At 45.5% G+C, this 26,099-nt stretch overlaps 1 protein-coding gene across 9 annotated transcripts in view; it reads right to left on the bottom strand.

Moving 5' to 3' along the window:
* TNRC18 (trinucleotide repeat containing 18) overlaps nt 1–26,099 on the bottom strand; it is an 88,809-nt gene that overhangs the window by 61,829 nt on the left and 881 nt on the right. For 6 of the 9 annotated variants that reach the window (XM_026650590.1, XM_026650595.1, XM_026650593.1 and 3 more), the window contains exons 1-2: nt 25,171–25,535; nt 22,785–23,118 (exon numbers count right to left, since the gene is read on the bottom strand). In XM_026650590.1, the coding sequence (XP_026506375.1) occupies nt 22,785–22,989 (205 nt within the window). In that variant the 5' untranslated portion in view covers nt 22,990–23,118; nt 25,171–25,535. Of the gene's footprint in view, nt 1–22,784; nt 23,119–25,170; nt 25,536–26,099 lie in introns of those variants that run through there. The other 3 variants (XM_026650589.2, XM_026650587.1, XM_026650596.2) reach the window with 2 other exon arrangements.

Genomic DNA, 26,099 nt, shown 5'->3' with positions numbered 1-26,099 from the left:
CCCCCCACCCATCTGACACCCATCTCTGAAGCGTCACACCCACCCCAATGTGCCCTTTTCCTCCCAAGCACTTGGTAACCCACTTGTCTGTTTCTGTCCTCAGGAAGAGCCAGGTGAGTAGGGTTGAGCTGGGAGTAGAAAGGAAGCAGCAAGCTTATTTCTGACCCCGGCAGGCTCGCATGGGACAAAAACACGTTACACACATCGCCTGAAATCCGGCCTCCCAACTGGCAGGCCCAGCAGCAGAGCCAATAACAGACCCCACATAAAGAATTTGCAGAGAGAGCAAGACCCCCAGCGACAGAGACTCTAGAAATGGGCAGCTGAGTAATTAGCATGTCCATAGATCACTTTACCGAAAAGCAGATTCTTCGGGCAGATTACCTAATAGAAACCATTTCCCCTTCCCTGTCTCCGCTCTGGGACACACTGGCGTGCAGCACCGCAGAGCTCAAAACAGCAGCTACTTCACACTCCCCCGGTAATGGCTCCAAACAGCTGAGAGACAGCTTGCAGGACAGTGTAAATCTTTGCCACCTCCTCCTTTGTCTCTCGGGTCAGTTCTAGTTATACTTTAGGTACCGAGGATGTTTGACTCCGTGCCATACGCAAGGCAACAGGGATACCCGGGTGCCAGCACATTCAAGGCTGAACTAAAGCCCATCTCATCAGCTCCTTGCTAGAGACTGCTCCTGTATCCTTTGCATTTTGGTACCAGTCTGCTTCCATATGGCTATTCTAATAGCTTCTGCTATAGCCCTTCCTTAGAAACGCCACAAGTTCACCAGCCTTTGCATGCCAAAGTCCCCCCCTAGAGTCTTGCTTCATCCAACGCTGCCTTAGTATCAGCCCATGTCCCACGGCTAACGATGGCTTCAAAGAGTTAATTTGTGGCATTGATCCTGCATATCCCCTGGAGCGTAGTGACGGTTTCAATCACAGCCCCTCGACACAGAGCCAGGAGACCAATTTAACTCAATGTATCATCTTCCGGGGGGCTCTGGAGACTGCCGAGATCTTCCCGACATAAACGAACTGCGCGGCTGAGCAGGAGGTCTCACGTCCTTAGTCTTTGGTGCTTCAAGCTTTCGGCCCTTTGCCGCCAAATTGCCACCTGCTGAGCTAGTGCAAGTTAACAGCCCTGCATGGACTCCTGCCTTGAATACACTGGGGAGACTGGACCTGGGCCATTTAAAAATTCATCTTGCTCAGTACGGACTATTGTTTTCACCTGCCATGGTATGGAAACAGCAAGTCCCTTAGTCAATGGGTGGAGAGGTGGCTTTGTTACCCAGCATGCTCTACAAGTACTTCTGCATCAGTTATCCCTTCTTACAACACTCTCCCTTGGTGACCCACCGCAGATACCCCCGAGCCTCGTACGCCCAAAGTCTAGGGCAAGGCAGAGGGGGATTCCATAGACAACAAAATCAGGTTTTTGCTACATAAAAGCTCCAGCCTTCTCGCCCCACAACCGACACAGCTAATGAGACTCCTGTGATATTTTGCTGGTTCCCGGGTGGGAGGGGAAGCAAGACACACCCATTGACATTGAGGAGGAGAGGAAGAATGATCAGGTGGGTAGGAATGCTAGCCCGTGACCTGGGTTCAGTTCTCCACCCGTGACATGGGGATAACAGTGCTACAGCACGGCCCTACCTCACTGGGCTGCTGGGAGGATAGATACCTTATAGACTGGGAGGTGGTTAGAGACTGACAATGGGAGCCATATAAGTACCATAGCTAGAAGTCTGCTGTGCACTAGCACGGCACCTCCCTTTTGAGGCTCTTGACGTGGCCATGTATGGTAACAAACCTGTGGCCACCGAGGACTACAGAGTCGTCACTACAGACACTACGGCATGGCGGTGAAAACACGAAGAGAACCCAGATCCTCATGGCCTCAATGAGAATCGCCATTCACCACTAGCAGAATGGTGCCTCCGATATCCGGCTGAGCAGTGTCTGATTCCCTCCCATCAAGGCAGTGATGTGTGCACACACACAAGCGCATTAGCCAGTTTGTTAGAGTGTTATGCCCATTTTACAGATACAGAAACGGAACACAAGCGGTTAAGGGTCTGATTTCCACAAGTGCAGAGCACCCCCAGATGAAGAAGTCAGGCCTTGCCCAAGGTCCCATTGGGAAGCCCATGGCAGAATTGGGACGACAACCCAGCTCTCCCAAGGCCTGGGCTTTACCCAGCAGACTATCGCTCCCCTAAAGGGAAAGATTCTGTTAGTGTAAAGAAGGGAAAGTAACAAGCAAGAAGCTAGCTGTGAGGCCTGGGCCAAGAAGAGGGTCCTTGGGGGGAACGTGAGGACAGGAGCAAACGAGGAGCGGGAGGAGCAAAAGCAGCCAAGCCAAGCATCAACATGCGCTTCTCAGGCAGGATGGAACTGGGACCTCACATTCCATGGCCTTGGTGAAGGCCTGATTGAGCAACAGGAAATTTAAAACAGCTGAACCAGCCTTCCTGCAATCTGCCGAAGGCTTTTGTACCTTCCAACTCACCACCACTTCCCCATTCTTCAGTTCTCCATTCTGCCCGCAGCCAGCCGTTTGGACACAGGTCAAGGAAAGAGAGGACTGGGGCAGGCTCGGGGCGGGTCTGTCAGCGCCGGCATCTGCACTGAGACCTTACAAGCTAGAAACACTCAGCTGCCTCTTCTTGCTCGGTGGCCCATTTACCTGAGTTGCCAGTAAATCTGTTTGGTATTGGATGGCTTTCCCTGAGCCTCTCCGGATTTACAGCACTCTCAGTCTGACTTCTATCTTGCTCCTCCCTTTCTGTAGGGAAGCAAGAGTTTTAACTAATGTCCCATGGCTCATCCCCAGACCTAGCCTTCCTGCCTCGGTTTCCCAGTTTACTCCACACGCAGTGGGAGCTGCTCACGCCAGCTTGAGCCAATTCCCTAGACTCTCTTTGGCCCAAAAAGAGGAATTGGGGCATAATTCTAAGGCTAGCAATCTGGATTGCTGATGGGCACTCTGCCCCGCTTTTGGGAGCCGTGAAATAGACAGCAAAGGCTTCAATTTAGTATGACAGAATTTCCCGGCTGTCATCCCCCAACTTTCTTTCCAAACCACAAAGTGGCTGACAAAGCCAGCATCTGAAAGATGCTTTGTTGCTTTGATTGATCAGATTCCTTTTGCCTATGATGCTCATGTAGCCAACAACGGCATCACCCTTAGCGGCTAACAGCCAATCCCATGGAGGCACGTTCAGGGGCAGCAGAGGAGGGAGAGAGAACCAGGCCACTGATTAATGCCCATTGTTGACAGGGGCACAAGACTTATGCCAACCGACAGAGCCCAGTGATTGTAAAGTGTCTGCTCCTACAAAACACTCCCTTTCCCCATGGCAAACAATCAGCAGCTTGAACTATTTCTCTTTATCCCTGCAGCTTTACTAGACTAAAGACCCTGACAAAGCCTGTTTGCTAGCCAGGGCGCTCTCAGCGAAGCCTGCTGTGGATGACTGCAATAGAAATCTTATTCCAAAGTCCCGAGATCAGAGGGTTTACTTTCACCTAGTTCCTCTTCAGCTTTAAAAATTCACCCCTTGGCTGCAGAATCTCAGCTTTTGGGGGGGGGAGGGGGGAAGTGTCTAGAACTTATGGTTGTGAAGAAAACCTTGAATATGTGAAACGTGGTTAAGTGAGGTCTCCTGAGGGTCATGGTCCTCCTTGAAAAGAAAAACCACAGATACAAACAAGCTTGAGCTTCAACTTTGTCTCCTTTGTTTACCAGGGACCACACACTGTCTGGAACTCTATGCAGCATGGAGGCATCTAGTGGCCAAATCGTATACTGCACTGAGTGTGCAAACAGCCTGAAACAATAGCTCAAAGAGGTGTGAACCACCCACATTCATCTCAGTTGGGTGTTAATTCTAAAATATAAAGATGACAATGTCAGTGTCAACAATTGACTATCATTGCTGATGATTTTGCTAAAATTATCTAGTTAGGACTTGTCTATTCATGCAAATTAATCCCATACAAAGTAGGGGATAAATTTAAAGCAGATGAACTATTCCTGATTAACTCCATTATGTTCTTATTCTGGAATAACTCCAGGTGTAGACAGGCCCTAAAAGCATTTAGCTCACAATCCCAATTCATCTACAAAACCTTCCCAAGTGCCCAATGCCCCAACTGTCTCCTATCTCAGAGCTCAAACTTCCAGCTTCTCCCCTGACAACTTCACAGTTTAGTTTAAATAGCCCAGGGGCTACTGAGCTGACTGCATCCTTCACTCTCGTATTTAATTCAACAAGAACTTCTATTTTTAAATTAATCCTAACTGCCCCAGAATTTCCACCAGAGTGCTGCAGAATCGAGGGGCCTTGCCTTGAATTTAGGTCCAGCCCGCCACAGCCTTGCTCTGAAAAACCACAAGGGGGTGCCCAAGGACACACACCAATAGCAAGCAAGATTTCTTTACATTAGATCCATCCTTATATAGGACTTCAAATGCAAAAACCCCATACACCAAATAACATTTATTCCCTCCTTATGCACCAAAGGATCCATGTGCTAAGAGATGCATCCAGCGCAAACAATAAAAAATAAATTAAAGTCACAACCACTACACCAGATGTCACTGATTACAGAGAACGCTGCTGGAACATTGAACCAGCTAATCGTTGTTCAAATGCATTCCTTTTCTTTCATACATGCCATGATTCTCAAAGATTTGGTGGGACTGTTGGGCCTGGAAGGGAAAGCCTTTATGTGCTGAATGTTCTTCTTTGCTGAACATCCTTCTAGCCAAGTGCATAGTGAGAGATGGAATTTTTAAAGATTCACTTAAGGACACATGGAATATATAACTAGTGACAACTCTCTGCAAAAAGCAACAGACGAAGTGGGCATTCACCCACGAAAGCTTATGCTCCAATACATCTGTTAGTCTTAAAGGTGCCACAGGACTCTCTGTTGCTTTTTACAGATCCAGACTAACACGGCTACCCCTCTGATACTTAACTCTCTGCAAGTATCTGGAGAACAGAAACCTTCCAAGGGAGAAGGGAATTTTGAGAATGGCCCTAGAGCTAATGGAATAAAATTAAGGCAATTCACATTTTAGTCTGAATATTGTTGCTCCGATTCCTGACACTAGTGTCACCCTTCTGCCAAGCAGTAGCATATGTCCGAGGCCTTGCAGGTTGGCTTCCCAACTGGATAAGAAATCAAGGAAGTGGAGCCTGATTATATTCTAAGTGTAACTTGTTTTATTTATATATACACAAAAATACACCAGTCCTGAAACAGAGGTGGTCAAACAGCATGCAGGGCAATCTCTTCTCCCAGAAATTTCAGCCTAGCACCAATGCCAAAGTTCTCAGAGAGCAAATCAGCCTCAAGAATCTACTCTAATCAGAGCTGAAGGCGAAGAGTAAAACTCTTCTGCTGGTCTCACTGCTCCCATGCCATAGGCCACTGCATCTACACAGCACTTTGCATAACAAAATGTAACACCACAACCACATGTCTTCCCAAGACTGAACATATTTTTGCTCAGATGCACAGGGGGAAAAAAAAATACACCTTAGAAAACTATGTGTAACACGCCACCTATTGATACCTGCCAGAACAATATATTCAAGGAGAATCCTGCACTAGCAGCAAGATTTAGACAGAGGGGACCTAACTGATCTTTTCCATCTCTCTTAATCTGAATTTCTGTGATCTATTATTTTTATCCTCTGGTGCCTTCTTCCCTCTGCTGAGGCTGCAGTAACAATCAGCCACCAAACCCTATTTGCAGAGCTAAGCAGACTCTGATGGTGAGTGGACATGAAGGTAAACCAAACAGCTATGCATGGGATTTAACTTTTGAGATGATTCTTCAGCAGATCCCCTTTAAAGATACTGGCCATGTGCCTCAGAGAGTACAATGCTTCATTATTATTTGCATTACATAGAGCCTAGGAGACCTAGTCACAGACCAGGACCCCACTGTGCTTGGCGCTGTACAGACACAGAACAAAAAGCGAGTGCCTGCCTCAAGAACCTTTAATACCTAGCTTGGTACAGTGCTTTTCATCAGTAGATCTCACAGTGTTTTAAAATGCCACTGTCACTATCCCCATGTTACAGATAGGGAAACTGAAGCACAGAACAGGGAGGTGACTTGCCTGAGGTCACCCAGCAGGCTCAGATGGGAACAGAACCCTGGTCTCCTCAGCCCACACCAATGCTCTACGCACTAGCCCATGTTGCCATACAAGTACCCAGACAGGTAGAGAGCTCCTACTTCTGCTGACACTACTATCTGTATGTCTGCAGCATCACCAAAAAATTAACACTTTTTTAAAACCTGCCTGTTACTTCCTGCTCACCCCAGGGCAAAGCCCGCCCTTTCTCTACACCCTCAGAGGGCCCAAAGGTTGTAGAATCCAGGCTTGCAGTTGACAACAGGTTTGAGGAAGAGTGTCAGCTTCTGGGTGCCCAAGCCCTAGGAGATTCACTGCACATCCCCACTGTCAGGTTTGGGGGGCAGCCCCAGGAATCTGTTGTGATGCAGCTTCACCTACCATTTCCCCAACAGAGCAGTGCCCTCTGCAGCTGCTTCGGAATAGCTTTGCTGCCTGGAGAAGGAGAGATTGGGGAGGGGGGACACGTGGCTGACACTGGGAAAATGCATCTTGTAAGAAAACAAGTTAACAAATATGGCTATTAACCATGGCAAGGGCCTGAGGGTTAACCAGGACCAGTTTCTGTCCACACTAAGGGCCAAGTGCTATTTGACCTTACACTAGTTGACATATTTTCTAGCACAATTCATTTTCCCAGCAGAGAAAAGCTGTGCATGTGAACGCATTCGTCCCCCTTTGCCATGCCATCTACTGGTGGCAGTGGGTGATTTGGCCCACAGTTTATTATAATAATCATTCATGCTAATCAATAATCACCAATCATGTTTATTATAGTAGTGCCTAAGGACCAGCCAAGAACGGCGCCTCACTGCGCTGTTCAAACACATAGTCCCTGCGCCGATGAGCTTACAATTTAAATGGACCAGATAGACACAGGGCGGGGGAAGGGGTAGCACACACCAGCAGGGTGAACAGGGTGATCAACAAATAGCACGTTAGTTCCATGATTTTTTTTTTTTTTTAAATCAAAATTGCAAAGAGATTGGAAGAAAAGCCCGTGGCACCGAATTCATTTGATTGTTCAGAGCCCTGTCCACCCACTTAATGTGCAGCTGAAGCAGGCTAACCCTGCGCCCAAACTATGTGACAATGTCCCTTTAATTAAAAAGGGAGCACCACCTTAGCTGCCTTTTCTCAGCGAAGGCTACCCACATTTGGGGCGTGTTTATTATGGGATGGCACAGGTGCTGGTCCCAAGATCACCTGTGCCAAGTTTCTGGCAGCAACAATTAAGTCAGCCTTCAGAGACCGAATCCAACCTTCCCAGAGTCATTAGCCATGCCCTGAGGGGAATACAGTCTATTTTCAGACATGATGACTTAAGACCAGGTCACCAGCAGGTTAAATTAAACTATGCCGCATTATCTTCCTCCCCTCCCATTGAGAAATTAAATACTCCTGCCTGATGGGCACTAGCCAACCCTGAGTACTCACAACAGGGTGCCTGAAAGGAAAAACCGGAGGAGGCAGCTGAACTCGGAAAGGTAAATACCATCTGCCCTCTCTTCCCTTTCTGCCGCAGTTCTTTGAACAGGGCCATATCTGCAGTGAATTATGGGAGAGCTCTCCCCTTTTCTTGCTTTGTAATCGTATCACTCTGCTCTGTGTTGCATCCCTCAAGCTTTCATCTGTCCAGGGCCGGCTCCAGGCACCAGCTTCTCAAGCAGGTGCTTGGGGCGGCGGCTCCGGAGAGGGGCGGCACGTCCAGGTATTCGACGGCAATTCGGCGGACGGTCCCTCACTCCGCCTGGGAGCGAAGGACCTCCCGCCGAATTGCCGCCGCAGATCGCGATCGCGGCTTTTGTTTTTGTTTTTGTTTTTTTGTTTTTTTGTTTTGTTTTGGCTGCTTGGGGCGGCCAAAACCCTGGAGCCGGCCCTGCATCTGTCATTGTCTATTCAGGCCCTGATCCTGCAAACTTGATGTGCTCAGGTGATGCTGCATTTGAGAGGCTTCTTTTCACTGAAGAGTTAACTTGGGCATTGCCCCCTACCCCACTCCCGTCCACACACAAAATCCTCTCTCTCAAATCTGATGGGGTTTACACCCGGGCCAGCTGGGGTGTAGGCTAGAGTCCAAGTGCTGCTTACACGTGGGCTGGAAACCCATCCACTTTGCAATGAGGCCACAGGCTACACCAGTGGCTCTCAACCAGGGTACGTGTACCCCGGGGGTACGCAGAGGTCTTCCAGGGGGTGCATCAACTCATCTAGATATTTGCCTAGTTTTACAACAAGCTACAAAAAAAAAGCACTAGCGAAGTCAGTACAAACTAAATTTCATACACAGACACTGACTTGGCTGTACTGCTCCATATACTAGACACTGACATTTAAGTACAATATTGATATTCCAATTGATTGATTTTATTAGGTGGTAAAAATGAGAATGTGAGCAATTTTCCAGTACTAGTGGGCTGTGCCACTTTTGTATTTTGATGTCTGATTTTGTAAGCAAGTCGTTTTTAAATGAGGTGAAAATTGGGGGTATGCAAGACAAATCAGGCTCCTGAAAAGGGGTACAGTAGTCTGGAAAGGTTGAGAGCCACTGGGCTACGCCATTCAAGTGATTGATCTCCAGTGCCTTCCCACAATCCCCCACCCCACCCCACCCCACCCCCCCAGAAGAACAGACAAGTTCTCCCACAATTCACTGAGAAAGAATCAGAGAATGTCTCAGCTCATTGCAGAGCTAGGAACCATGGAATATGCCTCCATGGGACACACCCGAGCGGGTACAGCACCCGTGTAAACGCAGCTGAGTGGGAGCAAACAGAACTTTGCAATGTGGTTGTTCAGACCCGGGCTAGGCCAGCCCGAGCTCCAATCTGCAGTTACCTCTGCACTGAGGACACACCCCAAAGGGACACCACAGAGGTGCAGGGTCCACCAGTCCTTTGACTGGAAGCTCTTAGGGGAAAGGACTGTATCTTCAGACCCATCTGCGAGACACCTAGCTCACGGGCTCTGAGTATATAGATAGTATCTAAACCCACAGCAGTGAAAATATCAACATGGCCCAGGATGGGAGATACTTTTTGCATCTTCTCCATTGAGGTTTCCTGTCCTCCTGTGGGCAAGGAACTTTCACTAGCCTGCTTACTGGGGCTGCAACGAAACATACCAACAACAACTGTCACCAGAAGGTGGCATCTCCTCCTCCCCCTAGCAGGTTTTAGGTATCCATTATTGTACATAGCCAAAACAACAAACACCCAACCCCCATCATTAAAATTAGGTTGTAAGGTGGCAGCTGGATCTGGATTTGTTTTGACTCCAAGGACCATGCCAAAAGAACAACAAAAAAGGAGAAGCCAGACAGAGCTGGCATGAGCAGCTATGACTCAAAGTTACAGTAGACGTGGCTTTCTCAACTGCTTATTTTTAAACCTGGTGTCTAAGCTTTCAGAGGAATAGTATCTAGCTCTGATATTGGGCTTTTCAACGGCAGATGTCAAAGCACTTCACAAGGGACATCAGCATCATTTTACATATAGGGAAACTGAGGGACGGGGAAAGAAAGACCTTAAAAACCTCTCCTTCCTTAGAGGTTTTTAAGGTCAGGCTTGACAAAGCCCTGGCTGGGATGATTTAGGTGGGGACTGGTCCTGCTTTGAGCAGGGGGTTGGACTAGATGACCTCCTGAGGTCCCTTCCAACCCTGATAGTCTATGATTCTATGAAAGAGGCTTGGCCAAGGTCACACAGCCAGTCAGGGCAGAGCTCGGAACAGAACCCAAATGTCTCCTGAGTCCTCATCTCCCAATATCCAAAATTCCCCTATTATCAGAAATCCCCTTCCTAATGAGCTGCCAGTTTGACTCCTTAGCATATTTGGTGTTAACTGTGATTCTCAGGCACTTTAAATGGGGGGGGGGGGGAAAGAGTCTTATATTTAAGCTGTGAAACTTGCAATTTCCTTATGGCAGAGAAGACAGAACGTGGCTGTGAGGAACCTCTACAAAGACTTGGAGTCAATGGGGCTACTCACAGTGCATAAAGTCCAGCATGTGCATCAGTCTTTGCAGGATCAGGGCCCCAAAGCCTATTGAAATCAATGGGAGTCTTTGGATCTGGCACACAAAGGAGCCCGCCGCGCCCACTCCCCCCCCCCACCGTCCCATTGAGTGCCTCAGACCATAGACAGACACCAGTGGCACACACTTCAGAATTCAGAGGGATAGCAAAACTGAACAAGAGGGCTGCAGAAGATAAGACCTCTGCAAAGCTTCTCATAGGTGGAAGCTGCTCCAACTTTCTTAAGAGCTTTTAAATTCATTTGGACTTCTGCAAGCCATTTCTCTCCTGTAGCAATGGCACCGAGTGCTCAAACCATAAACTAATGACTCAGGGAAAGCCTAGTTCTGAAACCAACCACACCAGGCTGAAGCATTCCAGGGGAGGGGGCGGGGGCTGAGGATGGCCAAGTGGATAAGGCCCTAAGATGGAGTCAGGAGATCCAGGTTCCATTCTCTACATGACCACAGACTTCCCATACGAGATGGAGCAAGCCACCCTGTGCCTCAGTTTCCCACCTGTAATTAGGAACAGGAGTACCTCCCTACATCACACTAACGACCGTGAGGTGCTCAGACACTGTGGCAATAAAGGGCTCGCAAGTAGTTTTAATACCATCCTACCCAAAAAAAGCTGGAACCATAGGTTTGTGTAGCAAGCAGGACTGGCTCTAGGCATCAGCAAACCAAGCACGTGCTTGGGGCGGCACAATTTCAGGGGCAGCATTCCAGGAGGGGTTTTTTTTGCTTGGGGCAGCAAAAAACCTAGAGCCGGCCCTGGTAGCAAGAGGGGGTGGAAGAATATTAATGGCTACATGCAGTGGGGCAGCACAGCCCGTCCCCTACTGAGCTGGGCTAACTAAACTCCCCTACAGATAATGGCACAACCTGGACTCATTAGAGCCAAGTGTCTGAATCGCTTTTTTCCCCCCTAAACTAGCCTAACTCCAGTGTCACTTCAAATGGGACACAGTTACACGGACTATCACTACCCCTTCAAGAGCATCCAGATAAGGAGTTTGTACTGGTTTAATGAGCTAGATTTCTAAGTTGATTTAAACTGGTTGTCTACACTATAGAATCATCTCAGATGAAAAGGGATTAAGGTGTCTATAGAATCATAGAATATCAAGGTTGGAAGGGACCTCAGGAGGTCATCTAGTCCAACCCCCTGCTCAAAGCAGGACCCAATCCCCAGACAGATTTTTACCCCAGTTCCCTAAATGGCCCCCTCAAGGATTGAACTCACAACCCTGGGTTTAGCAGACAAGGCCAAGATTCCACCATCTCCCAGCTCTGTACTGTCCCCTTCAAAACATCTGAATAAGGCCAAATACCACATGCCTTACTCATGTGAGGAGTCCCCTCAACTTCATAATTTCTTTGGGACTGCTCACACGAGCAAGGCGTGTGGTATTTGGCCACTAGCTCATGCACAATTCTCCTTCTTCATGCTTTTTATCTCCTCTCATCTCGGCTTCCCTCACTTCCTCCTTTACAGTCTTCCTAAACTCCAACGCTTAAAATCACAGAAGCCAGAGAGAACAGAAGCCACCCAGTGTACATTCTTCTGCCGACGTTCCCTACATGGCTTTGTCCTCTTCATATAGGACATCTGCAACTGAAGTGGCTTCCACCACTTCTCCTGTGAGACTAGTCAACAACCTATGGACTTGGCTACATTAGGGATTTCTGTGCCAATATAGGATACAAACTCCAGTGTAAATGCTCTGTACAGGTGTAAAGCATGGCCTTACGCTGAGGTGTTTTACCCTGATCCTGAAACATACAGAGATCTATATCGGGGACTGATATTGTCCCTAATTTAGGCAAACCAGAATAGACCGTGACATCTTTAAGATCTCTTCCCTGGTATTTGCCCTAAATAATTCTCCTCTTAATCTCAACCCACTTATTCTTTGAATCATTCTGAACATTCCTCTGTCCTTGGGCCTTTACCCCTCCAAATACTAAAGTTGCAATCCCCACAGATGGGGTTTTTTTCAGCTAAGCTATTCAGACTTTAGTCCTCTAATCTTTCCTCCTTAGTCAAGCTGCCCGTCCCATTTGTCCTTTTTTGTTCCAGGGATGGAGGTGCACAGAAAGCCACATGCAATTCTCAATGCTGTCTCACCAGGGTGGTTTCAAGAGGCACTACTCACCTCTCTGGTCTGTGCTGGATGCCTCTCTATTTACGGTTCACTAGCATCCCATGTCTCTTGCAGCACTACGCCTTTCCACATCTCTTGCTCCCACTGATTCTGTGTTTTGGATGGTTCTCTCCCTCCCCAGATTGAGTACCATGAGTTTTTCGACAGGTTGAATCTCACCATATTACCTTCTGCCCGTGGGCCAAAACACACCATCCATTTGTAAGCAGAAAGCCCCACTAACAACAATGGCATGACCAGACCCCACAATTCTAGCCCTTTTCATTCCCTCCCTAATCCTGTCTTCAGTGGGGTTCACAACACCTTCCAGTGAGTGCCATCAGTTCTCCCTGTCCTCTCAAACTCCACCACCCCATCCTTCCTTTTCTTATCACTCTGGGCAGCAGAACCTTTCCTCCTGCTACCAGCACCATCTGCAATTGTATCCCTACTTCTCTTTACACCTTGTTTCTACCACCTGCTCTGACATTCCAAACCATGCCTTTAATGAAATCAACACACTACACGCTCCATCTCCATTGGTCCTCATGCTCAACCATTCTGGGTGCAACGTCACCCCATATCAAGGATGCCCCCTAAAAAGTAGCCCTTTGCTAACATCTCACTGCCGTTAGAAAGATGGCATAACTGGAAACGGCCATCTTTTTACTACTGGCAAAAAAATCAAAACAAGCGCTTTCTAGTCGCTGATCAAAGGAGATAAAAGTATAAGCAAATATTATGGTTGTGTGCCTTAATTCTTGGTAAATTATGCAAATACATATTCAAATTAAAACACAGCCCATGGGCTCTTGACAAATTGCCAGCGCGGCACCTGACGTTGCAAAGTTCAGCCACCCAGCAACAGATGCTACTTGTGTGGTGTATTGTCATCTACGGGATGTCACTTATACTTGTACATATAGGCATGAAACGTTTGTCTAAATGATACAAGAGATGATTTTATTATTCTCAGAACTATATTTAACTGACTAGGAAAAGACAGAGAGTTTTCTTGTGCCAGACAAGATGGAGGCAGTTCAGTTATGTGGAGAGATTTAGAGAAGAAAATAAGGTAAAACTAACTTTAACAATGGCTGGGGAGTGGAGAGAGTATACAATGCTTGTACCAACACAAATGTCATTGTGAGGAGGAGATGAGGAAGATCTGTCCAAAAATGTTACAGAGAGGGCTCATCTGATGAAAGTAGGAATTTCCGATCCCACACAAACCCAGAACATACATTAAAAGAAGCAGAAGAATCACTGCTTTGTGCTACTAATCTCATTATGGAGAAGGCTCTGCTGTAGCAGTGGGATAGTGAAGGGAAACCCCTGAGTGTAACACAGGATTGAAATGACGTGTGGTGTGTATAGCTACTGGAGCATAAAAAAGGAGAAAAAGTGTTTTGGTATTTCACCGAAACCAAGAAACCCGGGGGGGACGGGGGGCTGAGAATACCCCCCCACACACACACACAGATGTTTATGCACTTGAATAGAATAGAACTTGATTTGTCCTAATATTGTCCATATGATGTATATTGACATAACAGATCTGGATATGAAAGAGAATTACATAATGGTCACACACTCAGTACATGGAGGGAGTGCCATGTGTTATTGCTTTCTAGTTATTTCACACACACACCTATGTTATTGCCCTGATTGTGACTTGCACTAAGGGTATATCTTCACAAAAAAAAAAAAAAAAAAAGGTGTTCTTAATACAAGTTAGCTAACCCAATTTAGCTAATGCGGGTTAAACTAGCAGCAAAGACCTGGCAACTCAGTTAACTTAGGTGAGTTCAACCACAGGCTCCCCTACAGACTTTAACCTGAATTAAAAGCTGAGTTGTCAGGTCTTTGCTGCTGTTTTAACCTGACTGAGCGAACTGGAGTTAAGAACACTCTTTTTTGCAGAGAAGATATATGCAAAGCAAAGTTAACCTCACCTGCCAAGCATGTCCATCATTTAAATGATTTTCATAATTAAAATCAATTAGAACCAAATATATTAAAAGTGCATTCAAAACTAAGGGGAATTCAGCTTAAAGACCAATGATAAGAGGCTGAACAGAACATAGTCGGGAGGAGAAAAGCAGTAGTACACAGGAGGCAAGATTCAATATATAACCGTCAAGAATAAAAATAATCTAACATTTAATAACATACCAGGATAGAAAGGATGGCTAGATATATGGAACTGGGACCATTTTTGAAGTTATCAGGCATACAGATCTAGAAAGGAGGTCCAAATCTCCTTAAAAATTCTCCCTCAGTCATTTCTCTAAGGCAACCATATCGCTTCCAGACTTGCCACATCACTCATTTCATTGTACCAGTCCCACAATCTTCAGCTGGTTTGTCAATTTCCAATTCCCTTAAAATGATTCTTTTGGCCACTACTGGTGCTTGTAATAAAAAATTGTTTCCAAGGTCACCTACATCTTTTATCAACATTTCAACTCTTGCCACATTAAAACACTAAAATTCTTCAGGTCCCCAGCAATGTCCGTTTAGAATCGTCCTTCACCTCCCGATTTTTTCTCAATGCGCCCCTGATTTAGAGTGATACCAAAATGATCACCTTTTGTTTCCCATAATCGTCATCTAAAACAGCTGGAAAGGAAAACAGAAGTATACTGCATACACAATAGCTGATCATTTGTGACACTAAGGAAAGAGAGCCAAACTTTCACGGCTACACCACTCCTGGAAGCTTGTCTACATTAGGGATTTTTTCACCACTTACTCTCCCAGTGCACTCGTGCCGTACTAGTGCAAAAAGGGAGTGTGTACTGGTGAAAAATCTGGAGACTGGAGAAAAGTCACATGGAGTCTTGATCCCACAATTGCTAGGTGCAGAAAATCTCATGCCCACACAGATCCAGCCACAGCACCAGAGGGCTAGAGTTTACAAAAGGGCAGTTCTGATACACTTAAAAAGAAATATTAAATGTTGCATTGAAATCCACACAACAAAAATCTCCCCTAATTCTGCCTCAACAACGGAAAAAAAAGAGAAAATGGGGAGAATGAGAATTATGGGCTGGATGATCTTAGGGAGATCTCTGCAAATTTTGCTGCACTGAGCAGTATTCCTGCAATTCTAGACTTGCCGGAATTTCTTTAAAGGCCCCCCCCACCCCTATTGGCAAGATGCAGCAATCACCATGCAAACAGATGACAGGCTGCTCTGCCAACCCACCTCTTCAGAAAACCATTTTCAGACAAACCATAACAGAAAAGATTCTCTCTCTCTCTGCTCCTATCTCATTCATCTCAGTGAGGTCTAGAGTGACCAGATGTCCCGATATTTGGATCTTTTTCTTATATAGGCTCCTATTACCCCCCACCCCCTGTCCTGATTTTTCACATTTGCTGTCTGGTCACCCTAGTTTTAAAATTCACACCTCACTGAGGTGTGAATTTTAAAATCTAATTGGGACCCCTTAAATGTTACCATCATTAAGGGCAGACATTTGCCCCCCACACACTCCCTGCATCCTACCCTCTTTTGTTAAAAAGATACATGCAAAAACTGAGTTCAAGTTTTCAATTAAAATAAAAGCAAAAACGCAAGGGTTCTTACAGTAATATTAACTCAGCAAGCTCACACATCCCTTATATTTTAGGGTATACATTGTATGACAGTGCTAGGTTAAGCCATGCATTTAAACCAGACACTGGTACAACCAATACATGGTTTTGATCATGTATGTTAGATTGAGCTAACTAACACCTCCTAAAACTGGACAAAACACTGCAACTTGTACTTTAGCACCTGCTAAACTAAGCCAGTCAAAATGTGGAGAGTGGAGCACCCAGGCTGTAACCGGACAAGTTTAGCATTTGCTTAAGGACAACTTGCCTTGTCTAGAGCTAGGTGTTAGATCACGTTAGCTAAATCTACCATCACACCTTTAATCCTACTCCAGACCACACCAGAAAGTGCCACACGCTGTGTTAACGTTGTTGCAGGAACCTTAAATTAATTTCCTTAAATAACCACTATTATAATATAATTATAAACCAACAAACAAGAACGTTGCTGCAGTCTTTAGGAAGGAAATGAAATTTAGAATTTCCCTTTTGCAAACAACCGCTCTGCTCACCAACGTTGCTATATTACAAAAGCTAAATAACAAGCAAGCTTCATCCCCATCTTCCCTCCAACAAGTTCCATTCCCCTACCAGCTGAAGGGCTGGAAAGGAATAGGTCTGTTGTGAACTAGAGCAATGAGGGCTAGTCTATAGTAGTTTCCCACTCTTCCTCTGCTGGAATTTCCCACGGCCGCTACTAGGTATTCAACTCCAGTGGTAGTTGCAATGATGGACGCTCTAATGTCGACAGGGATCAGGTGGGCACCAGCAATGCCTGGAGTTGGTGTGAACAGGTTTAGATGACACAGTGACATACATGCTGGTGCCCTTTCTATGCAGATTGTCTAGAACAGGTTAATAACTGTACATGTGTAGTTTAAAAAGACTGTCGCACCTACAGGAGGGGTCCACACTAGCATTCTGTACTGGTGTTAGTTACACCAGTTCAAGTCTCTCTCATGTAGTCATGGCTTCACAATGACTGTCACTAGGGTCACTGCACTGGAAGAAGTGCTGCACCCATGGGACAGTCCCAGAAATGAAGACTAGTGCAGGAACAGAGAAGCCAGTTCTTCTCATAACATTCTCTGGCTTTGCAAGCTTTGAAGTGATCTCAATTTAAGTTGGTGGGAAAATTGGTAGTGGAGGGAAGGAAGGTCAGGGAATCTCAATCCATTCCCGTACTTCTTAGGTACAAAACAATTATTCTTCTTACCCCATAATTTACCAATGTATGCTCTAAATATTTCTAAAAAAACCTACGAGGGGACAAAAGTAATACATGGCCTAACTACCATATTCACAACTTCCCCTTGGGGTGAATAGACAAAGAACTGTCATTGTTCCTCTATCAACCTTCAGCAATTTGTTGCCAAGAAGTTGGTAACCCAGACAGCGTGTGTGTGTTTGGGGGGAGAGGGGGGTGTTCCTAGCCTAGACTTCATTGCCAAGGATTTTCCACTTGTGCTGCTACTGCAGCAGATCATAGAATATCAGGATTGGATGGGACCTCAGGAGGTCATCTAGTCCAACCCCCTGCTCAAAGCAGGACCAATCCCCAGACAGATTTTTGCCCCAGATCCCTAAATGGCCCCCTCAAGGATTGAACTCACAACCCTGGATTTAGCAGCGAAGGCTGCACGTGACTGGTTCAGGCATGAACCCTGTTCAGAGCCGATCTAGACCATGGTGGTCTGCAGCCCTGTTTGCACAAGTGCCTCTCTCCACCACTGCTATTGGGGGGACTGCACTGGTGGTAAGTTTATGTCAAACATGCCTAGTTTAGACAAGGGAGGGGCATGCGAGGGAGAAATACAACCTCTGGCAGGTCTCTAGTCAGCTAACATTCCTTCTTGTTTTACATTACAAGCCAGCACCAGACCCACCACGCTACCCAGAAGGGAAGTGTGATTTCAAGGACCATTGAACACAATGAAATTTTCCCCATTGAACACAATGAAATTTTCCCAGAATGTATCATAATTACAAAAATACCTGTGCTGAACCACTAAGCTGATCAGTTGAATTTACAGCACCGGATAACTTTAGAGTCCACATCCCAATCCCAGCTTGCGCCAGGCTGGTGTAGAGGTTACAGGTTATTATTTCTTACCATTTGTCTCGCACTAAACAGTGTGATAGGCAATTTACAGGCAGAGAAGACGGCAGGCCAGGTCTGTATTAAGAGCATTTGGCCAGTACGGCTGTACCAGATGCTACGCCAGCAAAACACTCCTCATGTGGATGCAGCTTATATCAGCAAAACTGCACTTTTGCCAGTATAACTGCCATTACGTGGGGCTTTTGCTGGCACGGCTATGTCAGATGAGAGGTTTGTTGTGGTTTTTTTACCCACACTCCTAACCAATGTAGCTATGCTGGCAAAAATTATCAATTTTATGCAGGCCCAAGTCTCATACTCAGTAAATACGTGCAACAGACTTTCTTGCCAATCACTGCAATGGTGTACATAGGATCAGTTTCCGATCCATTTTAAAATTCTCACACTTCCTATATCCGGACACAGATACTTAACGTGGAAGTATAAAAGCATCTCTTCCCTCAATCTGGGCCCTTTTTCTTTGGCTGGCAAGCTTGCAAGTTTTATTTAATATTGAACTTGTCTTGCCATTAAGATTTAAGTCCCTTTTTTGTGGATTAAGGAAGCCTTAGTGGAACACACTGGAAGATCGAGTTCCTCAGACCAGAATGTAGCAATACCTACAAAGCGCACTCACCGGATTATACAAAATAATAATCCGAACGCTGGGGGGAAAGCAGGGTTTTGTTTTGTTTTTCAGGGAGTTTGGTACATTTTGGTATAGTCAGGTGCTGGGCAAGGTTCTCTCACACATCTCTGCTACTTGACATCAACATGGTCCTGCATCAGCCCATACTGTTCAGTCTCAGGCTTTTCCTATGCCGAGATTGCCAATAGTAACACACTAACTCTGGGTTTTGTGCTGGAACTAAAATTGCTTTGTGGATTAAGCCGAGACCACTAAACTCATTTCACTTGTGACCCAAGGCAAAAACCAGTAATAACCCACCAGATTTTGAACCCAGGTCTCCAGAGATGAAAAGCTAGCGTATTAATGGACTCTGCAGTCTGGCATCATTGATTACAATTACCTTCTCTTTTATTTAAAGGACACCTCCTCTTCTTGCCAAACTCCTTTGCTGCTGTGGATGAGTTCCCATTGCATAACGTCACTTTCCTAACTCTTTTCATGGACATTTAGCAGGACCCTTAGGAAGGCGTCATGCAGCCTCCTGGCTGGCATGTACATCCTGTCCTCTGCCACCCAAAAACCACATGAACGACCTGCCTATCTCCAACAAGCCAAGAATCAAAGAAATGTAGAACCCCTAGGAACTGCTTGCTGCCAGCCCCAGGTCTGAGATGGCAGAGAAGCCAGTTCTACCTTCTCACTGCCCCTAGTAAGTATCCCCTCCCCATAACTGCAACAACCCACACTGTACTGCATCAGACAGTAGACTTCTGTCCCCACTCCCTCCCCCCAAAAAAATCTTCAATGGATCAGCATTATTGGCAAGTTCACATGAAAAATACATACATAGGAGAAGAGACAGCTGCCTGCAAGTCTCTTAGCTGAACCAGAGCGCAGGGTCCTTCAGCTCGGGGTTTTCTAGCAAAGAAAGGCTACACAGCAAATAATTTTTAAATCAATGGGCTAAAAGAACTAGATCCAGAAGCATGGTAAATCATGCTATTTTTAAAGGGATGAATTTAATTTAAGATGACTTGGGGAGGGATTCAACAGTCACTTTCTTTAGCCCTGCATTATTCATTGACTGATTTTAAGATGCTCTGTTAAAATGCTACCCCTCCCTCATTCAACAACTTAAAATGACAGCCTAAAAAAAAGGCTCTAAATAGCAGGAAGCAATCATCATTTAAAATGAAATTGTTAAAGCCGTAAAAAATCCCTGTCTACCAACTGCCACGGTATAATGGAAGTTTAAACTGTTAATTGTACATATCTTTTTAATGCAATTTAGCCTGTCTGGGAATTACCACTCCCTACTGTAGCCAACCTGGGTGAGAGAGCTTTGTTAATAGTAATACAGGGTAGAGAGTTGGTGAGGGAGTGCAGGGAAACGAATTGTGGAAGGCTGATGGGGGAGTTATCTTGGAAGTGGCTTAGATGTAAAATCCAAATTTGTGGAAAAGAGAAGATTAAATTCCTTGAAATAAGGACCAGATCTCCCCACTGGCTTACCAGCCCTGGGGAAGTTCTACCTGAACCCCCTTTCAAAGGACAGTGTTTGCACTTCAGAGCCACAAGATTAATAGAAGCTTCTGGGATCAGCCAGAGGAAAATGGGGTAAACATCAAGCAATTATTTCATGAGATAGCCCAAGCAAGCAAGGGGGGGAGAGGAGGGAAGAACACGCTTCTATTAATACAAGTTGGAAAGGTAATTGTAATCATCCTCCCTAGCAAAGAATTACATGTCTGTACGGCTTTTAAAAATAAAAGAAACTAAAAACTGGTACACTAGGCTCAACCTGTTTGTCTAGGCAGGGAGATCAATTTTAGAGAGATTACATTTTGCCTTAGCAGGAGGTGGTGGAAAATGAGGTGTTTGCCCATGTGCTTCGTTTTATTGCTCTTCATTTTACACCTCTTGTTTTAGCACCTGGAAAATTGGCACTGCCACCTATTCTAAAACCAATAAATCTTTCCCTCGATGCGGGCTGCTTCCTTCTTTGCAGATGTTGGCAATCAGGTTTGTAAATTTCAAAGTCATTCATTCCATGAGGCCGTGGAGAAAAGCAGGTTTATTATTGCAAAACTTGTCCCCTACCAACGCCTAAAGTAAACTCAGTCACCTTTCCACGCCCAGAAAAAAAAGAAATTTAATTGAAGAAATATTTGAGTGTTGGACTGCAAGCAACCGCCTTTCAGTCCACAAACACAGGCTACACAACACGAAGTAGCTGAAAAGGCAACATATTTTTAAATGTGCAATGAAAGAAAAAGAAACAGTTGGCTGGCACATGTGCAGACCGATTCCCAGCTATATTGACTTATAAGAATTTAAACCAAAAAAAAAAAACCTATCTAAAAAAGGCAGACACTTGAGAGTAGGTTTTATGTATTAATAAGAAATAGCCCCAAAGCACTTTAGAAATTGCATCCATCAGGCTGGTAAAAGATTGATTCTTTAAAAGAGCGTAAACCGTAAAACCCCCCCCCTCCACACCACAGTTTTCTATCTACAGTTTTAAAAATAAAAACACTTCCAGCTACTCAGCTTTTTAACGGAGTCTCGCACACAACCACAAAAATGCAGCCTCAGTTAATGTGCAAAAGTTGGACATTCTGCTAGCCTCGGGGATTCATAATGCGGTGTGTGTGTGTGTGTGTGTTATTTCTGACTGCCTCCCCTTCCCCCACTCCCCTCCCCTATGCGGACCCCTCTCCCTCCAAGGAGTAAGGGGAGGTCTAGGAGCAGGGAATTTCTGAGAACACTAAAACTTTTCATCTGCCTTGAATCACCCCCAAAGCCACCGACTACCGCTGCAGCTCAAAACCCGGACAATAAATGACTGGGGGAGGGGGCAAGAGAGGAAGGCTCGATCTGACATTCTTAGCTTGCATTCCTTGTACACACACACCTCTCCGCCATGCAATCAAAGAAACAAGGCTGCTAAAATTAAACAATGTTGGCTTCATATGGTATATTGGGGGTATTTATAGGCGATGCATTAAAAAAGAGCAAGCCACCCCACCGCTCGGACCGCTTTCTCTTCTTTTCCTCCCAGGCAGTTTCCTTGATTTTTTAAAATCCAGCTGGTGTCTATTAAACAATTTACTTTTGAGGTTGTTGAATCCCCCCCCCCCCCCCCCCACAAAAAAATCCTGCCCTACTTAACGAACTTCCCAGGACGCCATGAAGACGCTGGGGAATGAAAGCAGAGGGGAGCTCTCAAACGCTAACACAAACAGACTTTAGCAAAACAAAGCCTGTTCCAACTATGTAACTGCCCTACTTAGAAACTGGGGGTGGAAACTCGTCCTGTCTCCCACCCCTACGTTAGCACCTCTTGCCATTCAGCGGAAAAGCACGTTTTGTTTAAACAAGATTCTCTCACTCACTGAAATGATCATCTACAAGAAAACCAACCCGAGAGCGATCTCGTCTTGAAATTTAAGATTCAGACTTTTTTTTTTTAATCCTGTTCCCGGCAGGAGATTTAAATCCGATGCTAAAAAAAAATGTAATGAATTGTTACATGTTGGGGCTACGGGGGGTATTTAGACTAGAAACCTGGTAATCCTTTGGTTTAAACAAAAATCCGGACTAGGAAGAAGCGAAGATTTCTCCCTTGTCCCTGTTTTATATAAAAATAGTTTTTTTTTTGGAGAAAGTGTAATCGAGCAAGTTAAAAAAAAATAAAGGGGAGGAAGGTGGGAGAAATCTTGGGGTTATGTTTAAAGCAAAAAATACCCACGAGACAAGTTTCAAAGGTATCAATACAAAATTGTATCCGCCGGGAGAAGGTTTTAGAAGGGCATGGGACGCGTTTCAGGTCAGTTTCTTCGAGGGGAGAGAAAGTAAAAAGCCCCCCCGACACTGAAATGCCTCCCTAGACTTCTCACCGCACGCGCCAGCCTTCCTCCTTCTCGGGAAAAGGAAACATTTTGGGAAGAGAAAAAATGGGATCGGATCTATTTCGTCCCGCGCCAGGGTGAGCGAGTGCCCCCGAACCGGGACCCACCCTTCCCGGGGCTCTGCAAGGGGCTGGGGGCTTTTCCTTTCCAGCTCAGACTCGGAGATTTAAATCACACACCGCCAGAGGGGCCGCAAAGCGCCTTACCCGGGTGGGAATGGATGTTGATGCCCGATGCGAGGTATTTTCCAGGTGCCAGAGGGGCCGGGAGCCCCGCAGCCATGTGGCCGGCGGATGGAGCGATGCGCCCGGCTGCGCTGGCGGGTCCGACTCGGTGACTCTCCATGGCCAGCCCGGACAACAGAGGAGGGGGAAAAGATCGGGGAAGCCCAAAATCTCTGCCATCCATCATCCACTCGCGGACTCCGAGTTGACTTTATCTCCCCCCCCCTCCTCCCCCAGTTCAGATGTTTTTTAAAACTAAGGTGTGAAATCGTCCCATGGCGCGGTGGGGTGCTGGGGTCCTGGCGAGGCGAGCGCCCTGCAGGGGAGAGACAGACACAAACACGGGGGGGGGGGAGGTTACCGTCCCTCCGGTGAATTCACCCTCACGTCCAAACCTCACACACGCCATCAGTCATTTTGTTTGCAAACGGAGGCTAAATGATTTATACACAAGTCACCCAAAAGTTGGGCTGATTTTTTTTCCCCTCTCTAAACAACCGATATAAATCATTTTTTTAAAAAATCCTCGCCTCGAAGGAGGGAAAGGAGAGGGCTTGACAGAGGGAGGACCTCAATGTTGCTTGGGAGAATCCGATATTTTTCTTGCAATAACAGCAGAGAGAATTCAGTTTAATTAAAAGAACCTTCCCCTCTGCCCCCCACCAACCAAAACCAAGGGGGAGATCACCAAGCCCTGCTAGATCGAGTTAGAATAGTTTTGACAAATAATCAAAACCTAACTCAGGCATTCCAGACTCTCCTGCCCCCCGAATCTGGTTGAAACCAGCCACCGCAGTATATATTCTTCTCCACAATCACCAACTTTAGGTTACAAAACCGCGAAACCTCCCCTTCCCATGGATTAAAATGTCCCACTACACATTTACCCATTATCTTATCCTGAAAGTATTTAATATTTAACTTTTTAGCCCTTGCAGACTGCAGTAGGTACACGCAGTTGGGGATTTTTAAATTATTATTATTATTATTATTATTTGGCTTTTAAATTGGTGTTCCTTAATCCACTTCGTGTGAAAGTGGATTTATTACTGAACACACGATTAAAAAAACCAACAACGATATAATTTTAATTCTGAGATTACCTAGAGATGGGACTGCATCTTGGCACAGTCTTAGAAGAAACAGTATTATCCTCAGTTTCATTTTCAGTTACTGGTTTACTAAGGAATACTCTTACATATTTTCTAAACCGCGACTTGTTTGTCAATGAAATTAGTTAGTAAAAAAAAAATGCTTAATTCGAGCACCCTCTTTTGCTTCGTAAATACTCCTCACCTTTCAGTTAAAATGTTAAGAGATCTAGAATTTACTGAGGGACAAGGGGCGGTAGAGGGAAGCAGAATATTTTAAATCTGTTTCCCCCCCCCTCAAATATTTATTTTCAATACCATGCAATCATTCCCTTTATATATATATATATATGTTTTAAAGGGTACTCAAGCTGTCTGGTGAGCATTGGTTCCCAGATCAAGTGAAGAAATCTCATGTATTCCATGTTTTCTCTCAAGAGCAAATACTCAGAATTATCTGAAATAAATTGAAATTGTTTCCACCCCTCTTTAACCTACACCGAATTTAAAGAGGGAATGCACTGTCCAGAACACTCAAAAGCCATTTAACATGAGTTTTCTTTCCAGCTTTGTTTCTTATTTTAGCCTGGTTTTAGTTACACTTTATTATTAAGTAGTGGCTCTTCCCCTCCTCTGGTTACCAGATGAAACATTTACTTAAAAAAAAAAACAAAAAAAAAACATAATACTGGACATCCTTAGCTAAATGCTTTCCATTTTAAGCCGGGGTTGTTGCTGCATTTCTTTTAAAACCCTCCTCTTAATGGTCTGTTTTACGGTGGAATGAAATATGGCAAAATGGACAAGTTTAGCTGACCCTTTTTGATTCTAGCTTTTTTTTTTTGGAGGGGGTTAATTTATCTGCCTTCATTCAATGTTCCAATTTCAAAACCTCCTTACTTTTCCTTCCTCTTAAACGCAGTTAAAATGGCTGCATTCCTGCTTTTAATTAAAAACAGCCCATAACCATAACATGTCCCTCTCTTACCTCCTTTCCAAGCCTGTATCAGCAAAGGAGAAGTTGGGGAGTCGCTTTGGAAACCTTATTTTTATTTTCGGTTTTTGGTTGGGGTTTTTTTTGTTGTTGTTGTGTGTGTCGGGGGAAGGGGTGGAGAAAGGAGGGGGGCTTTTAAGTAATGAAATTGGGGTGAAATCAAAGCAAACTAGACTACGGGAAGGATGACGGGGGAGCGGATCCCCTAGGGAAGCTATTCACCAAAAATGCAAACAAAACCTAGTTAACTTGCTGCAAAAAACATAAATTCGGAGAATTCTACCTTTCCAGCCCCGAAGAATCCGCCTTTCTCCTCTATGCAACTCTCTTCTTTGGCATTCTTTAGCTCTTTGCCTTTGCTTTCCTCCCGACTCCGAAATTAGATCCAAGCTAGAACGGTCCTTTTTGCCCGTCTTGCCTTTTTTTGGTATAAAAATGTCCTTTTAGTCCATAAGTCGGTCTCACCCTCTCCTCCACCCTGAAAGAAAAAGGAGCACAGGCACCGATCTCTCTGCTTTCCTTTAAAATCCAGCTTTCCTGCTCCAGAGGTCTCTGCTTTTTAATAAAATCCAGGTAGCGCTGGTTTAGAGAATTCAGAATCTCCATATACAGCCCGCGATTGGAAAAGGTACATTACACAAACCCCCTTTCAAGTTCCTCTCTCTGGATCTTAAAAAAAAAAAAAAAAAAAAAAACCCTCTTTAGCAATGAAACAAGCATTGTTCCTCCCGTCCCACCCCTCTCCAAGCTGGCCAGCCAAAATTTCATAGTAAGTCTCCCATTGGCTGCTCGCACTGCCACTCACCCTCATGTAAACACTTTGGCCCTCAGCCATTCCTATAAAACCAATTATGGACCAAGGACTCGACCGGTTTCTAGGCTCCCCTAACAGGGCTGAATGATCAAAACTGGTGGTGAGAATTTTTGGAGGCCGTTTCAAGGCTGCCCCCCCACCCCCTTCCCCAGTCTGGGCTGACTGATCAAAATAGAAGGTGATTGTAGCTGCAGCTCGGCGCTTTTCATTGCGCTCTGTTTAGTGAAAATGCTGCAGTTAGCGAAAGTCCCCTATTTTCAGGGATCAGGGGGCCGCGGGGGTGCGGTTCGGATTGAAAAATAAGCTGGCAGGGCAAATAATGCAGGATGGGGGGGGAGGACAAACTCCCCCCCCCCTTCTGCAGTTGCTAGCTGGGGCTTTACTCAGATCTACTGGGA

The sequence above is a fragment of the Terrapene carolina genome, unplaced genomic scaffold (genome assembly GCF_002925995.2).
Source record: "Terrapene carolina triunguis isolate 2854851 unplaced genomic scaffold, T_m_triunguis-2.0 Scaffold93, whole genome shotgun sequence".
Lineage (NCBI taxonomy): Eukaryota > Metazoa > Chordata > Testudines > Emydidae > Terrapene > Terrapene triunguis.
The sequence above is the reverse complement of the archived record's forward strand: the minus strand, read 5'-3'. Positions and strand labels throughout refer to the sequence as shown.